Genomic DNA, 24,415 nt, shown 5'->3' on the forward strand with positions numbered 1-24,415 from the left:
ATGACAGCTCCTCCCATGTCATTTCCATGGCTAATGAGGAACACTAGAAGGGCACCTTCATTGTTGACACAGTTTATGAAGTCCCACATCTTAATGTCAAGGAGACATAGCTCATCTATATCACAATACATTGAGTTTTCAGTCTCTTCTTTATAAAGAGCCTTTTCAGATCTCATTAAACTTTTTACTATTTTCTTTAGTTAGTCACCAATTATTTGTTGTAACACAGTTTTAGGGCTTTCTCATGAACTAGCTACTAAGCTTAGCCAAGATGCCCATCTATAAACCAAGAGAACCTTGGAAGGAAATATTTTTTTTGTAATTATGAGGGCTATTTACTATCTTTCATTCCTTTGTGAGTTTCAAAGTTCTGAACGCTTATTAATTCTCACTTGATAAACTTGTTGATCTTAGTTCTGTTGATCTCAGCAGAAGAGTTGATCTTAGTTCTGTTATATCACATTTACCAATGTTTTACCTTGTAATCTTAATATTATCTTCATATTTATCTTGCTTTAGAAAGTACATAAACACCTGCAGTGATTCCTCAGTAGGTAAATGAGTAGTTGGAAATATGTGTTTTAAATAACTGGACTGTATCTCTTTCTTCCCAGTCACTTCTGTCTAAAATAAGTTTCCCTCTCTAGCTGTCACTCTTTTCCTCCATTCTCTGCCAAATGTCAAGAATATTTCTTTCTCTCTTTCTTTTTTCCTCCTATTTTAGTTGTGGCATAGTTTAGTAATTGTTTAATAACTAAACTGCAATAACCAAATGATTTAATGGCATAATCACTAAGCAGCAATTATTTAATTACTGATGTTTAATTTTTTTCTTCATTTCTCTGAGGTTCCAAAGTGCTTTGGAAGCATCTCAAGGCTAAAGATAACAGTGAAAATGAACATAATATTTTCCAGGCTAAACATGGTAGTCAGATCTTTGGAACTGAAGTTCACAAGAAGAAGGACCCTTCATTTATTCCTCTGAAAAATACCTACATTTAAGAGAGCATTTACACTGAATAAATTGAAGATGTCTGAAGGCAGCTATGGCAGATGTCACCAACAGCAAATTGTGACTATGTATGTGAAAAATTATGGGCTGAAAAAATTAAGAGGTACAGATTACATTTGGGTAAGTACCTTCTCATTATTTACCTTCAAAATTCACCAGAATTATTTTTGTATTTTACTAAAGGAAGAATTACACTTTAATTTCATTAGAGTAGAATGGACAGCAAAACTGAGGAAAAAAAGAAAATCTAAACTTGGGCGCATTCTTTAGACAGATGTTTGCCGACGTGAGAGAGCATTATAGACAAAAAGGCATGAGAAAAAAGAGATTGCTTAGTCACCTTTTGATTCAGAGATTTTCACATGCAAATTCTGAGGTGAGTGAAAACGCAGCTCTCTGTGGCACTGTGCTCCAGGACTGTCATCTTTAGCAACCACAGCTTCACTGCCCAGTTGAGGCCTTGTCTAGCAGTTTTGCAATGTCGCACTGAAAGGAACAGGAACGTTTTATTTAGTAAAGGCTTGGCACAGTTGATTATGTGTTTGATTATGTTATTTAACCTGCTGGGTAAAGGGCTATGAAAAACCTCAACAAAAACACAAGCACACAAGGAACCTCCAGACTGAACAGCATTTTTAGTATCTTACGCTCCACCAATTCGAGCAACATACTCTGTTATGTTCTCACCTGTTTGTATTTTAACTGTGGGTACCCCTTGCCCCAACTTTTGTTTGCCCATACGGCTGTATGGACTTAAAGGTGCTTGTGACTGACGGTACCTCAAGGGTAAGGCCTGCCCGCCTGTCACAGCCTACCGATGGCTGCCAGGCCTGGCAGCTGCGCTTGCCCACTTGGCAAGTGCGGCCTACTTACAGGGCACAGCTGAGGTGCGAGCTGCTCGCGGGGCCTGCCGTGGCTCTGGCCATGGCCTTGGCTGGGCTGGCCCTGTCAGCCCGGGCCCAGGCGGCGCACGGCAGGCGGGCACGGCCGACGGAGGCTGAGGGGGCGCGAGGCCCGGCACATGGCGCGCGGCTCCGCCCCGCGCGGCCCGGCCCGGCCCCGCCCCGCGGCTGCCGGAAAGCAGGCGCCGCTGTGGGGCTGACCCGCGCTCTACCCGTCAGGCAGCGCGCCGGGCGCCGCGCGGCCACCCCCGCCTCCCTCCCCCGCCCGCCCTCACTCCCCCGGCGGCGGCTGAGGTGGGGCGCCGCGGTTCGGCGATGTGAGGCGTCTCCGCCAGCGCGGCCGCCTCCCATCCCCCCGCCAACCCCGGAGGAAGGGAGCGGGGCGGCCCGCCGCGGCCTCTCCAGACGCGCAGCACGGTAAGCCAGCCCGCTCCTTGCCCTCAGCCCTGCCTGCTGCGCCGGCCTGCCGCCTCCCCGGACGGAGGGAGCCGCCGCTCGGCGGCGGGCGGGCCGCGGGGGGATTGTCGCCTGCGAGACCGACGCCATCTTAGGTCGGAGTGCGGCCTTGCCCCCCCCTTCGCGCCTCTGGAAGGGGCCCCCGGGCCGTGAGGGCTTCGCCGGGCCGCCCGCGGAGCCCCGCCGGGAGCCGGGGGGGCTGCCCACGGGGGTGTCTCGGGCCAGGGCCCGCTCCGCTCTGCCGCCGCAGCCCAGGGGCCGGCCGCGGCCAGGGCCCCCAGCTGCTGGCGGCGGGAGCCGGGCTGGCTGCCGGGCCTCTTCCCCTCCCGGCGCGGCCGTGTGTGCGGGCCACGGCCCCGAGCTGCGGGCTCAGCGCAGTGCTGGCGGCCGCCGGCCGAGGGGAGGCGGGACGCCGGGCAGTCGGGCTGCGCCGGGGGCGGCGGCGCCGGGGGCGCTGCGGGCGGAGCGGCGGCTGCTCGGCTGCCCTCGGGGACCGGGCTTCCTTCCGCGGCCTCGCACCCATCGCTGCTCGGGGGTGTGAACTTCTGGCGGCTTTGCAAAGGCGATGTTGCCCTTCCCTAGGCGGAGCTTACACCGACTCGTGGTAGAGGGGGTAGTGCTGACGATTTAGGTTTGAGTTTGAGGGAAGTTGGTTTATATTTTTGGCTTTTTAAAACTTCCAGGTACGGTTTCAGCTTGGCCATCGTTTCTGCTGAAACTAATGCAACAATAAAAACACAATTGCTCACAGTCTTGATGAAGCTGTGGATTGCATGCTCTTCTACAACTAACACGATGCAAAGTTATGTGCCTGTATGGGAAGTCTTCTGAAAAATACAATGTGGGTGCTCATCGTGTGATCTCCTCATTTGAAGTGCAGCTATTAAACTGGAGGCGGGGGGGGGGGGGCGGGGAAAAGTTTGAGTAGTTCATTGGTAATGGTGATATGGAAAGATGACAGACAAAGTTAGTCTGAGGACTTCTTGGTAGGCTCGCTACCAGTTTCATGCTGGTGATTTGGTTTCAGCTATTTTTAAGCCAATCCAAAGAAACAGTGAGTATTGGAAAGCTCCCTTGACCTTAAGAGTGGAATAGGTGAATTGCATCTGAAGTAATAAATGGGTTTTCAGTAATGTTAAATCTTAGTGGAGCTGCATTTGCCACAATTTTCTGTCATACTGATTTCTGTACACCCTTAACGTGGGTTTCTTCAGATCACTTTCTGCTGTTTTTACTATAGCTGTTAGACTTGTGTTACATTTAGTAACGTTTGTATCATTTTTGTTGTTTCTGTGTGAGTGCTTTTAAATTGTAACAACAAATAAACCCTCCAGGTTATAAATACAACTGGCTTTTGATAAAGTTAGGTATCTTTAGATGTAATTGCCATGATAAACAAACATGTCCAGACTAGTGATTTTAAAACAATTACTTCATCAGAAGCTTATTGCTTTTTTGTGCAATTGGTTAATTTTTTTCAGTCTTGTATCAGGTTTTTAGTTCATTGCTTGCCAAGTAACTATAATAGTGTTCTAGAAACTTGTGTTTTTTTGCAGGTTGCCTGCCTAATGAACTTTAACTAGCTTTAGCTTTTGCTGGGCAATTGTCTAAGTGATATCTTGATATAGTCTAATGATATTTTTAAAATTTTTTTAAGAACTTGTTCACAATTTTGAGTCTTTTTTAGCCTAGAACAAAGGTTTAAGCCCTTCCGTTGATTATATACATACAACATTTCATTGGAGTTTTGGACCTCTTAGATCCATGGACTACCTTTAAGGACATGTGTGTATAAATGTGTATGTATGCTTATACATATTTAAAAAATGGAGGAAAATAAAGTCTCTTTGTCAATAGGCTTACCTTTCTTACACAGGCATCTGCACCTCCACTGGGAAATATTTGGGGGGAGTTGGGGAAGGATTCACTGTTGGTTTTGGCTTTGAGAGCAACCACTAGCAGGATTCCTGGAATGTGTTTTCTACGTTCACGTAGTTAAAGAAGCAGAAAACTTGGAACCTAGTTGTACTCTAAAAATGGGTGTAGATGTTCCCTTTGGCAATGGAGAACATGTGAGCAGTTCCCACACAACTCCTGTAGTCAAATCCATTCCCTCCTTACTGCAACTTTGATTGCTTAGGCCACAGAATTTTTGACCTCTCAGTCGTGCTGGTAAAATTGTTACTGGGCCAGGTTATTTTTAACCTGCGGTGTTTCACGTCATAGTCCTGTTAAAAGTTGTACTAGCACAACTGAGGGAGCAGTGCAGGAGCAGGATGGGAACTCACTAGGCTAGCTTTGTTGCCAGGAAGAAAGTCAGGTTGACTTCAAATTTTAGCATTGAAATAAAAATTACTTTGAACGATCTGAAATAATATTGATACTTTTCTTTTAAAAAACCTGTCATACACTTTAAGTCACTTTTTGAGAATAATTAATGTGCATCCTGATTCACAAATGGAAATTCCCGTAAGAGATGCCACCAGTTGGTGTAACTTCCTACAAATCCTTGCTTATATTATAAAATTACTTTTACCTATATAAAAAAAAAAATCAGCTGCATTATAGTGTAGCTGAGGTTATTACATGTATCTTGTTAGAATTCTGCTAATGTATAGATTGCTTGTATCTGTTTTGTGCTTTTAATATAAACTACATGTGCTCTTGTTTGCATTCCTTTAGCACATTTAATAACTGATTACTTTCTCCCTGAGGTCAAATCAAACTTTTTTTAAAAATTAAAACCCCACAACTCAAATTTATGTTGTCATTTCTATGAAAAAAAGTCCCTGAAAATGATCTTTCATTTTGCCTTGAAGTCTAGTAAGTTTTTCCCCTGTGCTAGTAGAGAAAAGTCATTCTAAAGTATGTCTTTCTACAGAGGAGAGTCAGGTTTGATTCTTTTTCCAAGACCTGATATGTGGCCCCTCTTGTCTCTGTCAAGAGAAAACTGGCTTCATACTCTTTTCTGATGACAAGAATCTAGTTCACTGTCCTGTTCTCTTCTTTCCAAGCCCCATGTTTAACTTCAGCACTCTAAGCTGATGGAGGAAGGAAAAAAGGAGTATAGCTTTGCTACTTTATATTATCTCCAAGACTTAGCTTGTAACACCAACAGCCCCGTTCTCATACACTTTAATGCGAGTAGGGGCACAACTCTGCCTGCTCCCCTGTGATAAGCTATTACAGACTAATTATTTCTACAGTCCATCGCCAAATCTAGCAGCTCATTACTCCTATCCTGACATTGTGTTCTCTTATTAGATATTAGACAGTTGCTCATTGTGTCTGTGCTGAAGTCTTCTATTTCAAACACTATTGAAAGATAATGAGGGATATGGTATTCTTAGTTTTGCGTAATTAAAATTTTAAAAAAGAAACTTGACCCATTGTTTCATATGTTGCTTTTGAAATATTTTGGAAAGGAGAGAATCATGGGAAATTGCACAGAAAGCTGTGTTGAAAAAACATCTTAATCTTGCAAGATAAATAGTGTAGTTTAAGAAATAGCCGGTTTTGGTTATGAATGTAATTTTGTTTTGTCACCTTGTGTATAAGGTTTGATAGTCTTTAATGACACAATCCCTTAGTGCTGGTCTGATGCCCTCGCTATTAGGTTTAGGGCTCCAACTATCAGAGAACTCTAACTGCTTGATAGTGGGAAGTCAAGCTTCTGTAACTAGTTTGCTTTGTCAGATAAGTGTTTATCAGCACAAGAACGAGAGAGATATTGGTAATGGGTTTTGTTGGCCATAGCCTGGTAATAAGACTCTAAATAGTCTTACATTTACTGTGGCCTTCACGAAAAGCATTGTTGCTGGGATGTTATTAGCTTTGAAAGCAGTCCAATGATGAGTTGACTTTCATTTGCTTAACTGCTCATTAATTTCAAGGAATCCCTATATTGGCTGGAGTTGCTATTATCACGTTCCTCATGCAAAACTCTGCTGTTTCCCCTCTTTTTTTTTTTTTTTTTTTTTTTTTTTTTAGAAAGGACACATTAGTTTTGGGAAGCTCTGTGTCTTAGGCAAAGCAAACACTGTTGTATTGGGATCCTGATCCTGGTTATTGGTGAGACACCTGTCTGGTTTTATGAAATTACTGGTCTTACTAAAAAGTAGGCTATTGGTTGTGTGTGTAAAGACATATAAAAGTTTGTTTCCTGTATTGTTCAGAAAAACTTTAAAGATTGTTAGGGGTGAGAAAAGAAAAAACAATGCTTTGTTGACCATCACCATTTAATTACATATTTTCATATGTGACTTTTTTTCCTTACTGTAAGAGCAAATCTGCAGACATGAGGGACTCAGTCTAATGAGTTCTACACAAAGTTTTTATCAAGTCCTAACTGGCAATGAAAACAATATGCAATATGTTGTGGGTATGGTTTTGGGTTTTTGTTGTGGTGGGTTTTTTTGTTCAACGGGCAGTTTGTTTGGGTTCTGTTGTGTGGGTTTGGGGGAATTCTGTTTTCGTTTTGTTGGGTTTTAAAGAAAATTTGACTATATGGGAAGCCCTGGCCAAATCCTACAAAATTTGTGGAGCTGTGGTATGTTGTGGGTTTGGGTGTGGGTTGGATTGGGGTTTTTTTTAGATGTGAAGAGAATAAAACTGTAACTAGTGTTTCAGTAACTAGTTGTGCCAGGTATATTGCATGCTTCGTAGTAGGGTCTTCATATTTCTTGTGAATCACTTACCTGGAATAGGGGTATGTTTTGAAAGATACTTTTCACTGTGGTGTCAGAGGCTTCTTCTGATAGTTACTGGTGGATTATACCAAAATAGTTTAAATTATGTGAAGGGTATCTTTGGTCTTTTCTCATCTTTAACAGCAAAGATGAGAATTCAAGTAATTATCAGAAAGGTGATGTGGTATCAATCTCAGAAGATCTTCTCTTATCAGATCAGGTTCAACCTATGTAGAACATGGGGTGGGGGAAGGAAAGCCATTCCATGGGAATTATCCTCAAGTCCAGTAATCTTTACTAAACAGTGAAATATTTTTTCATGAAAGTACTGAATGTTTTGGTATGTGTGTTTTGTTTTTTACTGTCTAGTCTCAAGATGGCAGAATTATTTATGGAATGTGAAGAAGAGGAGCTAGAACCATGGCAAAAGAGAGTGAAAGAAGTGGAGGAGGATGATGATGATGATGACGAGCCAATCTTTGTTGGGGAAATCTCAAGCTCAAAGCCAGCTAGTACATGTAAGATAATGTTTTCCATAATTTAAAACAGATATTTTAAGGTGTAAAACTTACTTAGAAAATACACAATTTTGAACAGTAAGACTTAAGAAATTCTACATCTTAAAGCTGTTCTGTAGGTCTCTATCATACTGAAAATTGGAATTCTTTGGAAATTTGGTCCTAAAACCCAGGTTATTTACAGCTCTGTCTATCTTTAACCTTAAATCTCTGAAGTCAAACCAAGGATGTTTGAAGGTTTTAGTGTTAACAGTATGGTTAAAAATCCAATATATACAATACTGAAACCATGCATGCAATTGCTTTCAATGTCATTGGTATTTAGTTATATATTTGGAAGTGTCTCCCTACTAAAGAAATGTGCATGAATTTAAGCCTTCATATTGCAGTCCCTCTTTTTTATTCCACCCCACATTACTTGTGTTGATGTACATAATTCTGACAAAACAGAGGTGACGATCTTAAGTGTCTATAATAAAAGCACAATCAGGAAAAGTGATTAATATGAGAATCATAGCAGTCTCTCTGTTAAGTAAGAGATTTTTATAAATGAATTCATTCATCCCCTGTAAAATAAAGAGTTTTTTTCATCAAGTTCTGTAGTTTTCTCCTAATGCAGGTAGTGCAGGGAGTGAGGTTAGGTGGTTGTGGTGGCAGCAGATGTGTCAGGATTCCATGTTTGTCCTGTGCTTGGGCTTTGGCAGGTAAGTGAAGGAAAACATTATTTTTGCTACTTAATTTTAGGAGTGAAACTTCTTGATATCTGTGCATGGCCATCTGGTAGCCAGTTGTTGAGAGGTTTGACCAAAGGTTTCTCTAGCTATTGAATACACAAGACTTTGCCTGGTGGGTTTTACTGCCTTAAGTTTCTGCCTCATTTCTGCTATGCTTGTATCTAAGGTTTCTGTAGTCAGTTTTCTGAAGGTGTATAGTTCACAGTGAAGAATCTCAAAATGTTAAATTAGGCGCTCTGTCACACTCTGCTGCATGGACTTTGGAGCTATTATTAGCTCTTCAGTCATTTTAGTTCACAATACTTCATCTTATGTCTTAACTCTTGTTTTACTTTGTTACTCACTGCAATAATATGTCTAATTCTTCTTACACTGACTTTAAAAAGTGGCAAATTATGTTTTAAATATTAACCAATACTGAAGCTGATCTTAAAGTTCTCTCATCTGAAAATAGTTCTTAAGGGTTAATGTTTTTGAATGTTTAAAAAATATTCTAGATCCTCTTGAAAATTTGAAGAATATTTTTAAAGTACTCTTAAGAAGCTTTTTGCAGTTACAAACTTGTAGGAGGAGTGAAAAATTCCCTTAATGTTTTCTGGAAGGTCTTGAGAACTCTGGATAGCTGTTGGTCATTAGCGGTAGGTCATGGCATAGAAGGACAATTGAAGCACTAGGCATATGCTGGAACAACAAATATGCCAAGTTTCATTGCAGTTGTTCTTGAGTAGTCTCAAGAATTTTTTGTAGTCATAAAGGATAGAAATATTTTGTTCAGGCGAAAACTATTAAATTTGATACAATTCAGCAACTTTCAAGAACTTTAGTAAAAGACAGAGACTTAAAATGTATACATCTTCTATTAGTGCTGTCCATGCTCGATCCTGACACAAGTGAAATCACTTATGGTATAACTTTTTACTTTATCTCTTTTCCTTCCCTTTCCTCAACTTTTCTCTTTGTAATCTTCTACTTCACTATCAAAAACAGCTATGGAAGAATGACCTCAGTTCTTCTCTGGCTTGTAAGTAGTACTACCTGGCAGTAGTCAGGCTTCAGTTTGTTACTGGTGATAGGCAAGACACAGTGAACTGAACTTTGCTTATCACTGTTTTTTAGTTTTTACCTGAGAAAATTCCTGTCTTGATCAGATAAAAAATTAGATAACAAATGGAGACTCGCATGTAGTTCTTAATTTTTCTGAAAGGTATATTTTCTGCAATACATAGCAATTTTTTAACCTTTTCCTGGCAATGAAATTACAGTTTTTATACGGACTGGTGTGGAAAACCTGAAGGAAATAGTTAAAAACCCATCTTTGATCTGCTGGCACACTGTCATGTACAATAAAGTGCCTCTTCTGATGTACTGGAGGATTAGTTTGACTGGGATGAAAAGTAATTCACAATTTGTTGCCTTTACTATTTCCTGCAACTGCTCATTTTTCCTACAATTATTGCTCATTTTTCTTGTTTATTTTTTCATAATGATACAAACCTGTAATTTGTTGCTACTTTAAAGTGTTGTTTCTGCGTGTTAGCTTTCTTATATTTCAGTGGTGTTTTACGTAAACAGGACAAATAACACTTTCATGGGGCAAGGGAAAGGGTGCATCATCTGTGATGAATCACTTGTGTAAATCTGGTTTGTAATTTCAAATCGCTGACTTCCTGAAATGTTCTTTTTAAAAACAATAAAATCTACATTTGTATTTTAGGACATGAATTGTGTGTGCATCAGACTGAAGCTGAATATGCTTTTAGGGTAGTAGGTAGTTGAAGGCTTTAGTTTCGTTTCATTCTGGGATTCAAATGTGAGGTATACATTTATTAACAAACACAAAAAAGTATGTATTCAGCTATATCCTGAATTAAGTTGATCCTTGCTCATAGTTAGTGCGTTGAAGTAAAAATACTTTCACTATTACCAGATGAGATTTTGTCATATCTTAAAAAAATGCGAACCTGTTTGGATCTGTTGGTTGCAGCTGCTTTTTTATTAGTGTGATGTAAAGGCAGGTGACAGGTTGAAAGCTGTGATCGTCTGAGCTCTACTGCTATTAGATTTATATATCAACCTGGGTAGCGTACACTAATGAGCCCTTGCTGGTGGGAACAGCCTTAAGGTTGTTAAAACCAATGTGTAGATACTCTTAAGATCTATGGTTTGAGATTCTGATGTAATTTAGACCCTGGTTTGAGAAAGTACTTTAAACCTTGTTGGTTAGATATTGGAGGATCTATCTAGTTTCATATGCATATTTTCACATGTCAGAGCAAGAAACTTGACAGCAACACTAACGGAACTGAGAACCTAGGGATAGAAAAATAATTTGATTTGATGAATATTTTTGTAACATTCTGGAACAATCAGAAACCCCAAAGTAAATCATAAAGTTTGGGAGTATTGGTGTCATTAATTAGGGAATAAACATCAAATCTAAGAAGTTCCATGTGTTTCTGATGAGTTAGAACTTTGATCATAGACTACCATGTAGGATATCTAAGAAAATTAGTCCTCTTGCAATACAATTCCAGCACAACTCCTTTGGTTGCTGGTCTGTTATTTTTCTTTTGCTTTGGAAAATTAAGTCTAAAACCAAGTTTTTAAGTGCTGTATTTTCCTGTAATACAGAAGCAAATTGTGTAGTTTAGAGGAAATACTTCCTTTAGTGTAGAGCAGTTCTAGTACTTGTGGAAGTTATAATGTATGTGAGAAACAAATGAATAAATGCATTATAATCAGCAAAGCTAAATATTTATGAAATGTTCTTTTTTGTTTGTTTGCTTGTGCTCTTATTTTTGTGTTAATCTATTTCCAAGATAAAAAAAGCTGAGATTCTTAGGTGAACTAGCTTAACCTAAGAGAAGGGGAGTAGAAGAACATACTTCAGTTTGTACAAAAGACACTTTGTTTTGCCAGGTATTTATTTTAGAAATAATATTCTAATTTATATGTCAAATCCTACTTGGCTTCATTAGTGGATATGAATGCTACTTTTAATTTGAAAAGCAATTAAGCTATTAATTTAACTGCAATTAAGATAAATGTAACTTTTGACAGATATATTGAACAGAGTCAACCTCAGCTCATCACGAAGGGGGATACAGAATGGTGCACCCAGTAGAGGTACTTTATTGTCCTAATATGGTAATTAAAACCAAAAAAATCCACAACACTTATGAAATATCTGACTGCAAAATTATGTAAAGATAACTTTGGAATCCTTTGCAACAGGTACAGTTACTACATTCAAGCCTGACAGTCACCATTATGCACCACCTGCCTCCAGCCCCAGTGCCATGCCTGTTTCATCAGTCTTTCAGTCCGTATCCAGACCTACAACTAGCTCTGTAGCAGTTCAGCCATTGTCTATACCAGTGAATGTTTCAGGAACTTCACAGACACTGCAGAGACCAGTTGCTGGATGTTTATCAACACAGCAGATGACTGGATCAAGTTCTGGAATATCACAGCCTGTTAGCAGACCTGTAACCATTCCAGTGACGACACAACCAGTATCAAGAAATATCACGGTTCCTGTAGTGGCTCAACCTGTATCCAGGCCAGTGACTACTGTAACAGCACAGCCTGTAGTACTCAATCCGGTAAGTTTTTATTCCTTTAAACTGTAAAATACGTGGTGCAATTAGTTTTGAATGAATTAACGAGGAACATACTGACTCAGTCTAGTAGCTTGAAGACCTGGATTAGATTATTGACTAGTATTATATAAACTGTAAAGATTGTAGGACCGTAACGTTGCACTGGTGAATTAAAATACATATTTGAAAAGACTGATTTGCAAGACTGAAAGATGATAGCTTAATAACAGTGGAATTACATTAAATGAAAATCTTAGGCATAAAACAAATCAGTACTGTTTAGGTTATTTTGTTTAAGCTGTGTGGAGACATTACAGAAATTCTCATTTTCGAAATACTGGAGATTTCTCTGCTTAGAGATGGATCCTCCATACTGATAAAATGATGTCATTTTTTTAATAGCTTGCATTTAGTGTTTAAAGTAACTTTGTGGGTTTCCTACCTGATTTTTATACTGCCTCTCTTGGGATTTTCGCTTTGTAAGAGAATGCTGTACTAGTAGCCCCTCGGGTGTTTTTGCTTTTTGCTTCATATAGCAGTTGTAGTGAAATAGTAGTATGGTAAGGAGGACTTAAGCAACCAAAAGTTGCGGTGTCAGTAGATGAAACAATCTGGCAACATACTTGTTTTATTGGAAAAGTCCAAGGGAATGACATACATAGATCGTGTATCATAGATCTTCCTGGATTGCCACAGAACCTCAGAATGATAACTGTAGGAGTCAAGTTAGATGCTGGTTTTGTTGCCTTAAGCCATTGGACATTTTTCAGAGAGAAAGAATGAAGATTAAAATTAAAATTTCATATTTGTTACAAGGTAAACTATGATGTTATACCTTTATTGAAAATAATTTGAGCTGGCACTGTTTCGACAACTTGCCTGTAATATTAGCTACTACTTTTGGGTTAAAATAAAGCCTGACAGCAGGCACCATCTCCACTGTCCATGCAAATATACACACCTGCGTTGGTCCCAGCTGTCAGTCTTTTGGTATAAATAAAAATCATGCAGCCTAAGGTATTCTGCATTTGCTGAACAGGGCAATCAGTCTGAATGAACATAGTTAATAAGACCATTCAAACATGAGAAAATTGGGTGGCATTCTTAAGGTTTGTGGCTAAATCATTGATGATGCGGGGGGGTTGTATTTTAAGAAAAACAATGCAGTGCAATCATTGCCTGTCAACTGGGTAGCTGAATCTGGCAGATTCATTATGAAAGAACTTACACTGCCCGCTTTTGAGTCTTTAGCAGTTGATTGATAGTTTGCAGAGAGAAATTGGACATATCTAATGAAGAAAGTTAGCTAAATCAGTCTCACTGTATCTAAGGCAGGCTAAAAAATTATATAATCGAAAGTCCAGATATTAGTAGGATATCTAGGTTGCCTCTAGAGTCCTCTTAATTCTGTCTTTATAAAGCAGGACAGATTAATAGAGAAAGGTCTGCAACTTCACATGATGTATAAACATATTTCAAATCTGTGAATTTTATTTTTGAAAGTGTTTATACTTTCTGTTTTTTAAAGCTAGTATGCTGCTTTAAATCCTTCAAAGGTATGCTAGGGTGTCTTGCAGAATCTTTACTGCAAAAGAAAGCTTTCTCCTTTACTTCCCTCACACATACATGCTCATGTTTTTGTTCTAATAGATAAAGCTGCTAGCAGACTCTACATTGTTGTTATTAGAAAACCATAAAGAGATCTAGGAAAGCTGAACTTCTCCAAAAGGTATATGTGAGCTGCATGTAACTCAAGGCAGTGATGTCCTTTAAAGACACTATGCACACAGCACTTACTTTTGTGAGAGTTCTTTCTCAGTCATCGAGTTTACTTTCAACAGGAATGTCACAGATGGGGCTTTAGCTAAGTTTTATGGTCTTACTTTTCTAAAATCTGCAGGTGATTGTTCTTCCCTGGCAGAGTACAGAAACTCCTATTTGAAGCAGTTGCAGTCTGAAATATGACTTTGAAGGTACACAGCATGGAAAGGGATCTCTAACCATGTATTGGTCAGTTCTGTGTATTCCAAGTTAGACTGATATGCTCTAGAAAGTAATGCATCCTTTTCTGGGATACCCAGTGCATACATATTCTGTGGTCTCTTAAAACTTCCACAGTTGAAATTATCATACGTTATATGTTTTTTTTTACAGTGTTGACATTTTGGGCATGGCTTTCACGAGCTTTTATTTTTCTCAAGTTATCCTAAATGTAATGTCCTATTCTTTGGATGTTAAGAAAATCTTGAGTACCTTTAGAAAGATTTTTCTCGGGGTTTTTTTTCCTTGCTTAAAATATGCTGAAAGTGAATCTTCCATCTCTTCAGCTTTTCTTGATTCAGAATTGTATTTCCAATTTCAGCCTTATCTAGAATAATTTGTTTTCTTGTTTTTGTGTTGTTCTTGCCATTTGATTATGCCATACTTTTTATGGGAAAAGAGGCTTGTTTCATGTCCTGTGTTTTATTTCAGGAGGTACTATAGTTCAGCTTCTTGGGCAAAGTTCTGTGATTTTTAATCACTCCTACCACATTATGTCATTTTCTGTTCTTAGCATCATATGTCTACTACCTGTATTTTGTGGTTCATGTCCTTGGTTTGAAGTGTCTTCATTCAAGAGCTCCTTAGGTTTCCTGGATTCCCCCTCACCTTGCATCTAGCCTGTATTTCATATTTCACTTGGGACCACGGTTCATATTTTCTGCCTTGGGTTTTCTGTGACATTTTCATTCACATTTCCTGTTTCTTCCCAACTTGATTCTTCCTAAGTGGCAAGAGCTTCAAGTAAATTTTTCTGGGGAATGTTTGATGTCTGGATCTTCCAGATGTTGAAACTTATATCCAAAATTAAAAAACTGTGTTGTGCAAGGTTACTGTGAGATATGAGTAGACACTGGCAGGACTTTTAATGAACATCCTTCAGAGTGCTTTTGCATTCTTAATATGGTGCAGTATTTTTTAATGACAGTTTTTTCTGTGGGAACTGATTGCTTTTGATCACTAACTGGTTGAAACATGTATTTTCTCATTTTCGTAACATCTAGGTCTGTAATTTACCTTCTGTCGTTGTTTGGTATTCCAGATTTATCATTGAAATACCCCTTTTCAATCACAGGCTTGGTCCACTGACTTCCTGTAAAAGTCTAGGTTTTGTATTCTTGTTACTATGCTATATTAATGCAGTTCCAGAAATTGAGTTGAATTTGGCTTCAGTCATACTGTTACAGCAATTCTAATTCAGTCAGAGCTACTGCTATTGTATATGATAGCATAGAGCTATCCTTTTCTTTAAGAAAAAATTGTTGTTAGTGGTAAAGATTTTCTGTAACTCAATGCTCAGAGTGCTCTCCAGTAACCCTCAGCCAATTCTGTCCATATCTTTCCTCTACTTAATAGGGACTTACTTCAGTCTGAGCTTGATTCAGGTTCCAGTTTCTCATTGTTAATTTTGGAAGAGCAAAGGTCAGATAACGTGCATTGTAATTTCTCTGTGTGGATTTCGTTACCAATTATCATGTTGGTTTCCACAGTTAGAATATTTAGGATGCAGAGTATAAACACAGTATTTTCAGTAGTCTCTTGGAAAACTTAAGAGTGGTGGTGGGTTATTGTTCTTTACTTGAGCCCTAGGAACTTACTTTATAAAGGTGTTGGGTTTTGCATGTGAGAACACCTGTACATGTTAGTTTGATTTTTTTAATTGATGTGGTTAAGCCGTTTTGTTTTCTTCTTTAAAACATTTTTGTTTTCTGAAGCATAGAAAGATACTGGAAGGTTTTGTATGTAAAATGAGAGAGCCAAATTGCATGAAAAGAATAATTGTGAACAGAAAAGGACATTTTGCAAATTATGAGACTTTGAAAGTTCCATGTTGTCTTGTCTACTTTTCTGCCTTCCAGATATGTTTAGTATATACTAGGGAGATATACACAAGCCATCAAAATACCCAGGCTATTATTTTGGAGAAAGTTAAAATGTTAGCAGCATGTAAAAACAAACTGCAGATTTTATATGTAGCTACGGTATTGGACATATTTCAAATATAAATGTGCATAGTTCTCCACGCAAAGAGCCTACCAGAGGCTAGCCACCTGAGTGTTAGTTGTGCTTGAAGTGAGGTTTGCAGGCTAAGCTGCTTTACTTGTAATTTCACTGGCTAGTCTGAAACCATTATGGCTACAGTAACACCTGCTCTGTGACTGCAGCTCATGTAGCTGTTAGAACACGTAGAGCAGAGAAATTTCGTAACTGTTTGCACAACTACTCTTGAACATTCATGTTTAATTTGGTTAGGTTGGGTTAGGTTGCTCATCAGGAGAAAGAATGGCTCTTCGTTATTGTGAAGGTCCTGCGGGGTCTTCATTTAAGGGGTGGACAACAAAAAGGCAGGATGGGGAGAAGCGTCTTCTTTTTGTTTGGTATTTAGGAGTCCTAAAATAGATTATCATACCTGGATGCCTACTTGTGTGCTTCTTTAGACTTCTTTCCATCAAGTTTAGTTGATGCAGTGGTAGTTAAAAATGTGGTAACTTCCCCAGAGAGATTTTCAATTAAGTAGCACAATTGTGCATAGGAAGCATTTTGTTAAAAAACTTGATGAAGATCAATCTGTTTCGCAGTACAGCTTGATGAAGTGTAACCAGCTGAATTATTTCAGAGTAAAAAGATCAAGTGCCAATATTTTGCCAGTCATACCTTAATGTTGAAATTAAACCTAACTTCGTTATAAGGTTTTTCTTAACTTATTGTTATTGTTGAAAATATTTCATTTTACAGATTGATTGTTAGAATGAATGGCCTATTAAGATGTGAGCAGTATTGATGAATCTTGGAAAGTGTGTTTCTTCTACCTCACCCCCCAATCTTGAATATCTGTAAAGAGAAATTTCATGTTTCTTTTCACTCTAAACGTTACCTATTGAGTGATGAGTGAAGGTGTTTAGTTTTAACAGTTCTCAGTGTTGCAGCCAAGAAATGTGGACTACTTCATTGTTTTTAGGTTATGTGTAGTACTAAAGGGCAAACCTTTTAAACTGAAGGTTAAGGTGATACCTGTACTCGGAGATGCTCAAAATTTGATTTAACAGGGCACTGAGTAACAAGAACCAACCTCTAGGTTAACTGCTCTTTGAAAAGAGGGTTTGATTACATTATTTCCAGAAGTCCTTATGAAATCACTCTACATAAAAGAAAAAAAAGCATTAATGGTGTTATGAATGAGTGCCATTCCCAGTCAACATGCTATAGATACACTCTACTTCCATTAAAGCTTGACCATTTAGTAGACTTTGATGGATTTTTGTGTTTTATCATCTTGCTTTGAGAAGCTTCTGCTTGCTGCAAGTTTGTGCTACTTTTGAGTTCTGTTTTCTGATCTTTTAAAATGCAGCTAGCTGTTACGCAAGAGTAACAGGCAAATGCCTGAGTTTGGGTTGAAGGAAGTATTAGAGCTTTTTGAAAAACAATTCAGGTCTAATTTGAAACATCATCAGACTTTTGAACAGAAGCAGTTACAATTAGCAGTTCAGACAAGTTCAGCAATATTTCATAAAATTGACTTTCCTAGGTCTTATGGTTGTTTTTGCTATTCTGATACACATCTGTGAATAAATTAACAACCACTGATGAGAGCTGCAAACTTATTAGAATGTCAAAATAAACTATTTTGGGGAGACTGTAATTAACTTGATTTACAGCTGAGTACTTAGTAGTACTTTTAAGCAATCATATGTTTTTAAAGTAAACCCTTTGAAGCCTGCAAATAAAAAAATGTTAAACCTCAAATTTCTTTTCCCTCTTGAAAATATCTTATTAGGATTATATTATGGATTCTCCACCAGCTGCACCAGATAATACATCTGGTATACTGTTTGGTGTGAGACAGAACTCGGGAGTTCCACAGTACCAGACTGGGCCAGCAGTGAATGTAACAGGTGGGTATAACTGTAGTAGTTGCTAAGAGAAAGAAACAGCCTAATGTCATTTAACTGTAGTGCAGATCTTTGGGTTATAACTTTAAATAGGATTTCTAAAACATAGCATAGCTACTTTTTTCTTCCCCCTGTACATAACACTGTATAATGTTTAATGAAGTAGACTTTGGAGACTTGTGTTGTCAGACTTTGCTTTTCAGCACATTAGACTGACTGTAATATCAACTGATGTCTTAAAACTATCATTTAGATTGAAAAAAGTACTGCCAGATCCACTGTAATTTTTTTGACTGATAAAGGCTCATTTTCAGTATACCCAGGACTCTGACTAGCATGAATAGGAATGACTGTTAGCAAGAGGGTGCTGTGAACAGTACCAGAAGAACTTTCTGAGTCTGAGTGGATTCTCTGTGATGATGATCTTGGTTTCCTTGCTGCTCTACGTAGGAGTCAGAGTAGATGGGAGCAAAAGTGTCCTGTCTGAAAAGGAGAGGAAGGGACAGAGTACATAGATTGACAACTAAAATATTTTTTTCAACTAGCTAAATTGTGTTTCAGCAGAAGCTGTTTAACCTACTTAAAAATAAACAAAAAAGCACCTTTTTTTGTGTCACAGCAGATGAAGTGTATTTGAATCATGTAGCAGGCTTTAACTTGGGACTTCTCTTCTGTGAAGGATTGTACTTAGTTAATAACAGACCAGAATCTTGTAAGTCAATCTATAAGTTAGAGGTGACAGTCACTTCTGATTCTTGCATGAGGTAACAGGTTATGTACAATGAATGGCCTAAGTGGTCATACTAACAAATTACGTAGAACAGAGTGATTGCTAGTTTATTCTGCTTGATGTAATGATTTTGCATCACTAGTTTAGGCATTCACTCTAGCTGCTTATCAGTGAAGGGTATTTCCCTGCATGTGTCTAACTATTCTGTGATCTTATTATTGTCTTACTGGGTTAAATAGCTTTTTGTAAAGTAAACAAAGGTTTTATTTCTTGCAAACAGTTCTGTATTCCAGCCCTTGTTCTCTAAAGAACAGGTGAAACTTTAACTGTTCATTGTTTGTTTGTTGGGGTTTTTTTATTATTATGTAGGAGACCTGCTTGCATATTTAAAAATTAGCCTCTTAATGAGAAAAATAGAAAATATTTAGAAGCATCAAGGGTTGTCATTCAAAGCTGTTGTGTTTTAACCCCAGCTGACAGCTAAGCACCACACAGCTGCTCCCTCACTCTGTCCCCAGTGGAGTGAGGGAGAGATCAGAAGAGGTGAAAGTGAGAAAGCTCAGGGTTTGAGATAGAGACGGTTTACCAGGTAAAGCAAAAGCCACGTGCACAGACAAAGCAAACCAAGGAATTCATTCATCGCTTCCCAGTGGCAGGCAGGTGGTCAGCCATCTCCAGCTAAGCAGGGCTCCATCATGCCTGACAGTTGCTTCAGAAGACAAATGCCATCACTTTGAAGGTCCGCTCCCTTCCTTCTTCACTCAGCTTTATGTGCTGAGCATGATCCATGGTATGGAATATCTCTTGGATCGGTTGGGGTCAGTTATCTTGGCTGTGTCCCCTCCCAACTTCTTGTGCACCCTCAGCCTACTCGCTGTGGAAGGTGTGAGAGGCAGAAAGGCCTTGGCTCTGTGTAAGCGCTGCTCAGCAGGAACTAAACCAGCCCTGTTAGCAACACTGTTTCTAGCACAAATCCAAAACATAACCCCATACCAGCTACTATGAAGAAAATTAACTGTATCCCAGGCAAAACCAGACCAAAAGCATATTAAATATACCGTGCTTAGTCTATGTTTATTTCTGTAAAATGGTGATAGGATTTAAAAATTAGAAGGTTTATAATTGAGGGTTGAAACAAGAATATTTTTATGACACAGTAAGCAAATTTAAAATGCATTTCACTTCACAATGAGGAAGTGTCTGCATGTTTTGTGGTTTGACTTGCATGGTGAGGTCACATAATGTTCTTAAGTTATTGTTATTTGTATGTGCTGGTGCCTACTTGCCTGTGTTGGTGCTATGCTTCCTCTAATTCCTATGTAGCACTATGGGCACAAGATGTTATGGAATACGGCTTTTATAAGTAGAGTCATTTTGGGAACTGGCCTGTGATACTCTGTAGGACAATTTCACTTCTGTACATGGATCATTAAAGACATTTCTTAGCTCAATGTAGCATCAATACTTTTTTTCTGAAGTCTAAGCAGGGCAGTAACCAGACATTTTGTTAGGATGCTGAATAGAATGTGGTATTAAACAGCATTGATAACTTGCCTGCAGGTTGGATGAGCACTGGGGATGTATGTAAAACTGCAGCTTGCTTTCTGAGAATATTTTGAGATCATTCTCCCACAAACTTTACTGGTTTTGGGGGAACCAGAAAATGCTGTAACCGGTAGAACTGTTCTGTGGTATTTAGGAGTCAACTGGACTGTATACATGCATTCATAGCACTAGATTAGTGGGAGATGGTGGTGAGAGACAAGGCACTAGAGGCCTGAAACAGTTTGGCTTCCATGTCAGTTTTCTGTTAATCTGATATGACTGTTACCACAGTACATTTAATGCTTTTATCCTAGGTTACTATTTATAATGTCTTTTGCCATCATTCATAAAATCAGGCCCAGCTAGCCCAGATGTACCAAACAGTGTTAAGGATTTTACAGTAGTACTGTGATGTGTGTTTAGAAACCTGTTGGCAAGGTGATACTGCATCCAGTATATTTTGCTCCTTCTTGCAATCATTTTAGATATTGTACACAATAATACTGTGTGTATGAGTTTAGCCAGCTGTTTCAAAATAGATAAAAAATATTTAGGAAAGTATTCATTAACAGTGTGAAGTGAAGGTAATGGATTTCCAAGGAGCCTGAAAGCCAAACAAGAATTGTTTGGCTGCTGCCTTGAGTACCTAAAGTCCCTGACAGTTTCAGCTGTGTGGTCTGCTGGGTAGAGGACTGGACAAACTAGTCTGGAACATGGGTGATCCAAGGAATTCCTGTGTCCACAAACCAGCTGAGAGAGGTGCTTTGAGAAGAGGAATCAATCTGATTTATACCAGCTAGGTATAAAATAGTACTTGGAATAGGTTTGATTATTTTTCAGAATAGGCTTAATTATTTCTTTTAAATGAACAAACAACAGAATTCAAATGTGAACCTATGTATATTCTTCTAGTATTATTACAATTCTCCTGAAAGAGGGAATTTGTTAGATCAGAGTTGTATTAACTGTTAAGAATGTTCACCTTTATAAATACAAAGTGTTCTTCAAATATTTTGCCACAGATGTGTCAGGTTTTTAATTGAAACTATTACCAGTTTTATTAACATGTACAAATAGTTCTTGTTTCCAAATTGGGTTTTCTACAGTAAAATAAAATAATTCACTGAAGCTTCTTGTAAAATCAGTCAGACCTCCTGTCTTTTCCCTGGCCCTCATTACACAATTACACATAATTAAATACTTAGCAGCAGTTCCTGCTGTAAACGGATGATGGCCTGATGCTCGAATAAACTCAGTGTTACAGGGGAGTGCTAAAGTCATAACAGCTCTGTGGAGGTCTTTGTTGATCAGGGCACATGTCAATGTAACCAGCTCTACACCTAACAGTGCAAGTATAAGTAAATTTAAAAACTTCAGGTAGTAGTAGTATCTAATGAATAACCTGTTTATTTTGTGAATGTGCTGATTACCTTAGGCAAACAATGCACAGGGTGAGACATTTGAGCTTAATAGGTTCATTTATGTTAGAAAGAAGGAAGGGTGTACAACAAAGGAGAATGTAAGGATGATTAAATACATACATAACAAGTTAATTATGTTTTCCTGTATATGAGACATAGTGTGGTAAATTCTTTAGCATGCTTAAACATCAGCATTCCCTGTGGGGGAGTCTTTGTGTCTGTGGATTGAATGGGAGATCATCCAGTGTTTGCTAGGTGTAGGGAGTCACCACTGGAAGAGGGTGGTTTTGTTTCTCCAAAGAAGTGGTTTGATTAACTTTGTGACACAAGTTACTTCTGCTTGTTGAGAAGACTTCTAAAGATAGTTATTCAGTTTCCAAAAGAAATCACTGGAGTAGCTAGACCATTGGGAGGGGAAACATACAAGAATGTCCTTAGTTTAGGTCATTGTGTCTGGACCAAAATGTGGTCCTTGTCTTGGTTCATGATAGTCTTAAGGCTGTTTGCAGTCTGTGATTGTGAGAGATTTGCAAGGCCTGTGCTGGCACTTCAGTCGTCTTGGTATGTACTTGTGCTCTTTCAGGTCTGTATTGAGATTACATCATCAAGGGTAACCTTAGAGTGACAGAAACATGGGTTTCGGGACAAGATGGAGCCCAGTATTGCTGGACATGTTAATCAGGCACTGATCCTCTGAATTTGAGTTATTTTTTTGTGATTCTTTTTTTAGAGAAATACTTAAAACAACTGAATCAACTCTTTTTTCAGAAGAGAGCAAATAGGTGTGCTGTGATTAGGTCATTAGAAGTTACACTTATTATTTTCCATACGCACTGGAGTCTCAAATGATTTACAGACTTAAATAAAGAACTAAACCAGCATTAACATTGTGCCAGAAAAAAGGAGAGATGTTTTTCATCAGAAGGGCAGAAGTTGTTCCAAATAGTGGACACTGCAGAAACCAGCTGCTTAGCTTAATTTTATTATTCTGAACTCACCTTGTCTTAGATTAGTGGGGGTCAAGATCTAAAAAGTAGGCCAAATAAATTAAGGTGATCATAGTATGATTGACTGGCTTCCAGGGATGGTTCTGTATCTCTTTGCATTTGCTGTTTCCTTCTCCACTGCCCTTAGGATATTCAGTCTGAGTTGGGTATTGTTTTCTTAATGTCTGTATGGCTTATTATTTTAGGGAAATCTTAAGTGCTTTATGAGACTTGTCCATCCTTTAAAGTATAGTTATCACTAATGTGTTCATAATATACTATGGGAAAATACTGAGGTTCTTTAATTTAAACCACTGTAGGTCTGAATGAGAGTGGTTTTGTATCTAAGCGTCCTGCTACTTCTGAAGGCAACAGTGTAACTCCAAAAAAGGCCAAGCCTAATGAGGTTGGTGCTGGAAGCAATTCAGCTGTTTCACCTACAGTTAACTCTACAACAGTAACACCATCACAAAATTTATCTTCAAAAGGTAGGGTAGATGAAATGGTCTAGCTGTCAATCCATGCATTTCTTTCATGGAAAGAGCTAGCATTCTTTTAATGTTTAAGTTGATAGATATTACTAATGCTATTAAGGCAATGTAAATAATAACTGTTCTGCCTTAAAATAAGAAAAACCTTTCTATGCAAGGATTTACATACCGTTACAAATTAATATACCCTAGGTTTTTACCTGTGCAAACTCTAGACCTTTATTGTTTAGTAGGTATGTTTGAATTCTGTAAAGCAATGACTAGTTAAGTTGTTCAGTGGCTGTGAAGACAGATGACCAAAACAAATGCTCCTGACTTCATACTCTTAGTCCAGATTTTTCTATGTCAAAGAACTGAATAAAGTTGAAACTTTAAAAAGCAACTGAGAAAATCAAGATTGAAAGAATTCTGTGACTGCTGAATTTATAAACTAATTCTGATTGGATAAAAGAAAGGAAAAAATCATTGTAGGAGTGTCAGGCAAGGCAGCAAGGGCTCAGATTGTGGAATCTCCGTCCTTGGAGACACAACCAATTCAGAAGTTGATTGGTTGTGTCTGAGCATCCTGGTAAGGTTGGACTTGCTTTGAGGGAAGGCAGGACAAAAACACGTCCACAGGTCCAACATAAATTATTCTGTGATTCTGTACTTGGACTAACTATTGCAATATATGTTTTGCAGTTACCCCCTTTATTTTGCAGCAGTGTTTTTGACACAGTTTAGAACAGTAGTGGGAAGGGAGGAGGGGGATTTTAAGTTTCAAAGAGAGGGTGGTTTTTGAAAGACCTTTTCCTCTCTATAAGAAGAGAGGTAGTCTAGCTGTTTTGGCTTATTAATAATTAGGTGCATTTTCCTTCTGAGCCAAAAAGTGCTTTCCAGCTGATTGTAATAGACAAGGATTTAATTTTGACTTTGAGATACTTGCAACCACATACTCCTGCCTATAATGTTAAAATGAGGAGCTACATACAGTTTGATTCTGTGGTTTGGAATAATTTCATGTTTGGGTTTTCTGCATGTCTTGTTTGCAGCTGGTTTGCTCTCAGACTCTTCCCCAGCAACCAGAAGGAAGTGGCCATAACATGGAATATTGAAGCAAAAAATTCTCTTCCACCCTGTGTTGGGTAAAACAGATACTGTGCGGCAGCCTGTAATATACAAAAGATAGCTGGAGGATCTTACTAAATGCCGTAACAAAGCAGTAGATCATATTCACTGAGAACTTTACTTTTATGACTTTGTCTCTAAGCTGTCCAGTGCTAGCATAGCAATTTCTAATCTGTCGCAGAATCCAGCACTGAAGCACCACAGAACACGAGATTTTGCTGCAGAACCCATTTGCTTCCAGCTCAACTTGCACTTAGCTGTGATGTGTCAAAACGTTTTACAAACTGTAATAG

At 38.6% G+C, this 24,415-nt stretch overlaps 1 protein-coding gene and 1 long non-coding RNA gene across 16 annotated transcripts in view; one reads left to right on the plus strand and one right to left on the minus strand.

The window, feature by feature from the left end:
• LOC114010746 (uncharacterized) overlaps positions 1-1,816 on the minus strand; it is a 33,470-nt gene extending 31,654 nt beyond the window's left edge. The window contains exon 1 of the long non-coding RNA XR_003552382.2: positions 1,353-1,816. This is a non-coding gene — a long non-coding RNA (uncharacterized LOC114010746). The remainder of the gene's footprint in view (positions 1-1,352) is intronic.
• The window catches only part of ZNF280D (zinc finger protein 280D), a 55,805-nt gene continuing 33,157 nt past the window's right edge, over positions 1,768-24,415 (plus strand). For 4 of the 15 annotated variants that reach the window (XR_008747859.1, XR_008747861.1, XR_008747860.1 and 1 more), the window contains exons 1-6: positions 1,770-2,331; positions 7,428-7,576; positions 11,371-11,436; positions 11,545-11,915; positions 17,728-17,845; positions 22,845-23,012. Coding sequence is in view for 11 of the 15 variants with exons in the window: in XM_055808703.1 (XP_055664678.1) it covers positions 1,937-2,331; positions 7,428-7,576; positions 11,371-11,436; positions 11,545-11,915; positions 17,728-17,845; positions 22,845-23,012 (1,267 nt within the window). In the remaining 4 variants the exon portion in view is untranslated. Of the gene's footprint in view, positions 2,332-7,427; positions 7,577-9,297; positions 9,332-11,370; positions 11,458-11,544; positions 11,916-17,727; positions 17,846-22,844; positions 23,013-24,415 lie in introns of those variants that run through there. The other 11 variants (XM_055808653.1, XM_055808647.1, XM_055808703.1 and 8 more) reach the window with 10 other exon arrangements.

Source organism: Falco peregrinus, chromosome 1 (assembly GCF_023634155.1).
Source record: "Falco peregrinus isolate bFalPer1 chromosome 1, bFalPer1.pri, whole genome shotgun sequence".
NCBI lineage: Eukaryota > Metazoa > Chordata > Aves > Falconiformes > Falconidae > Falco > Falco peregrinus.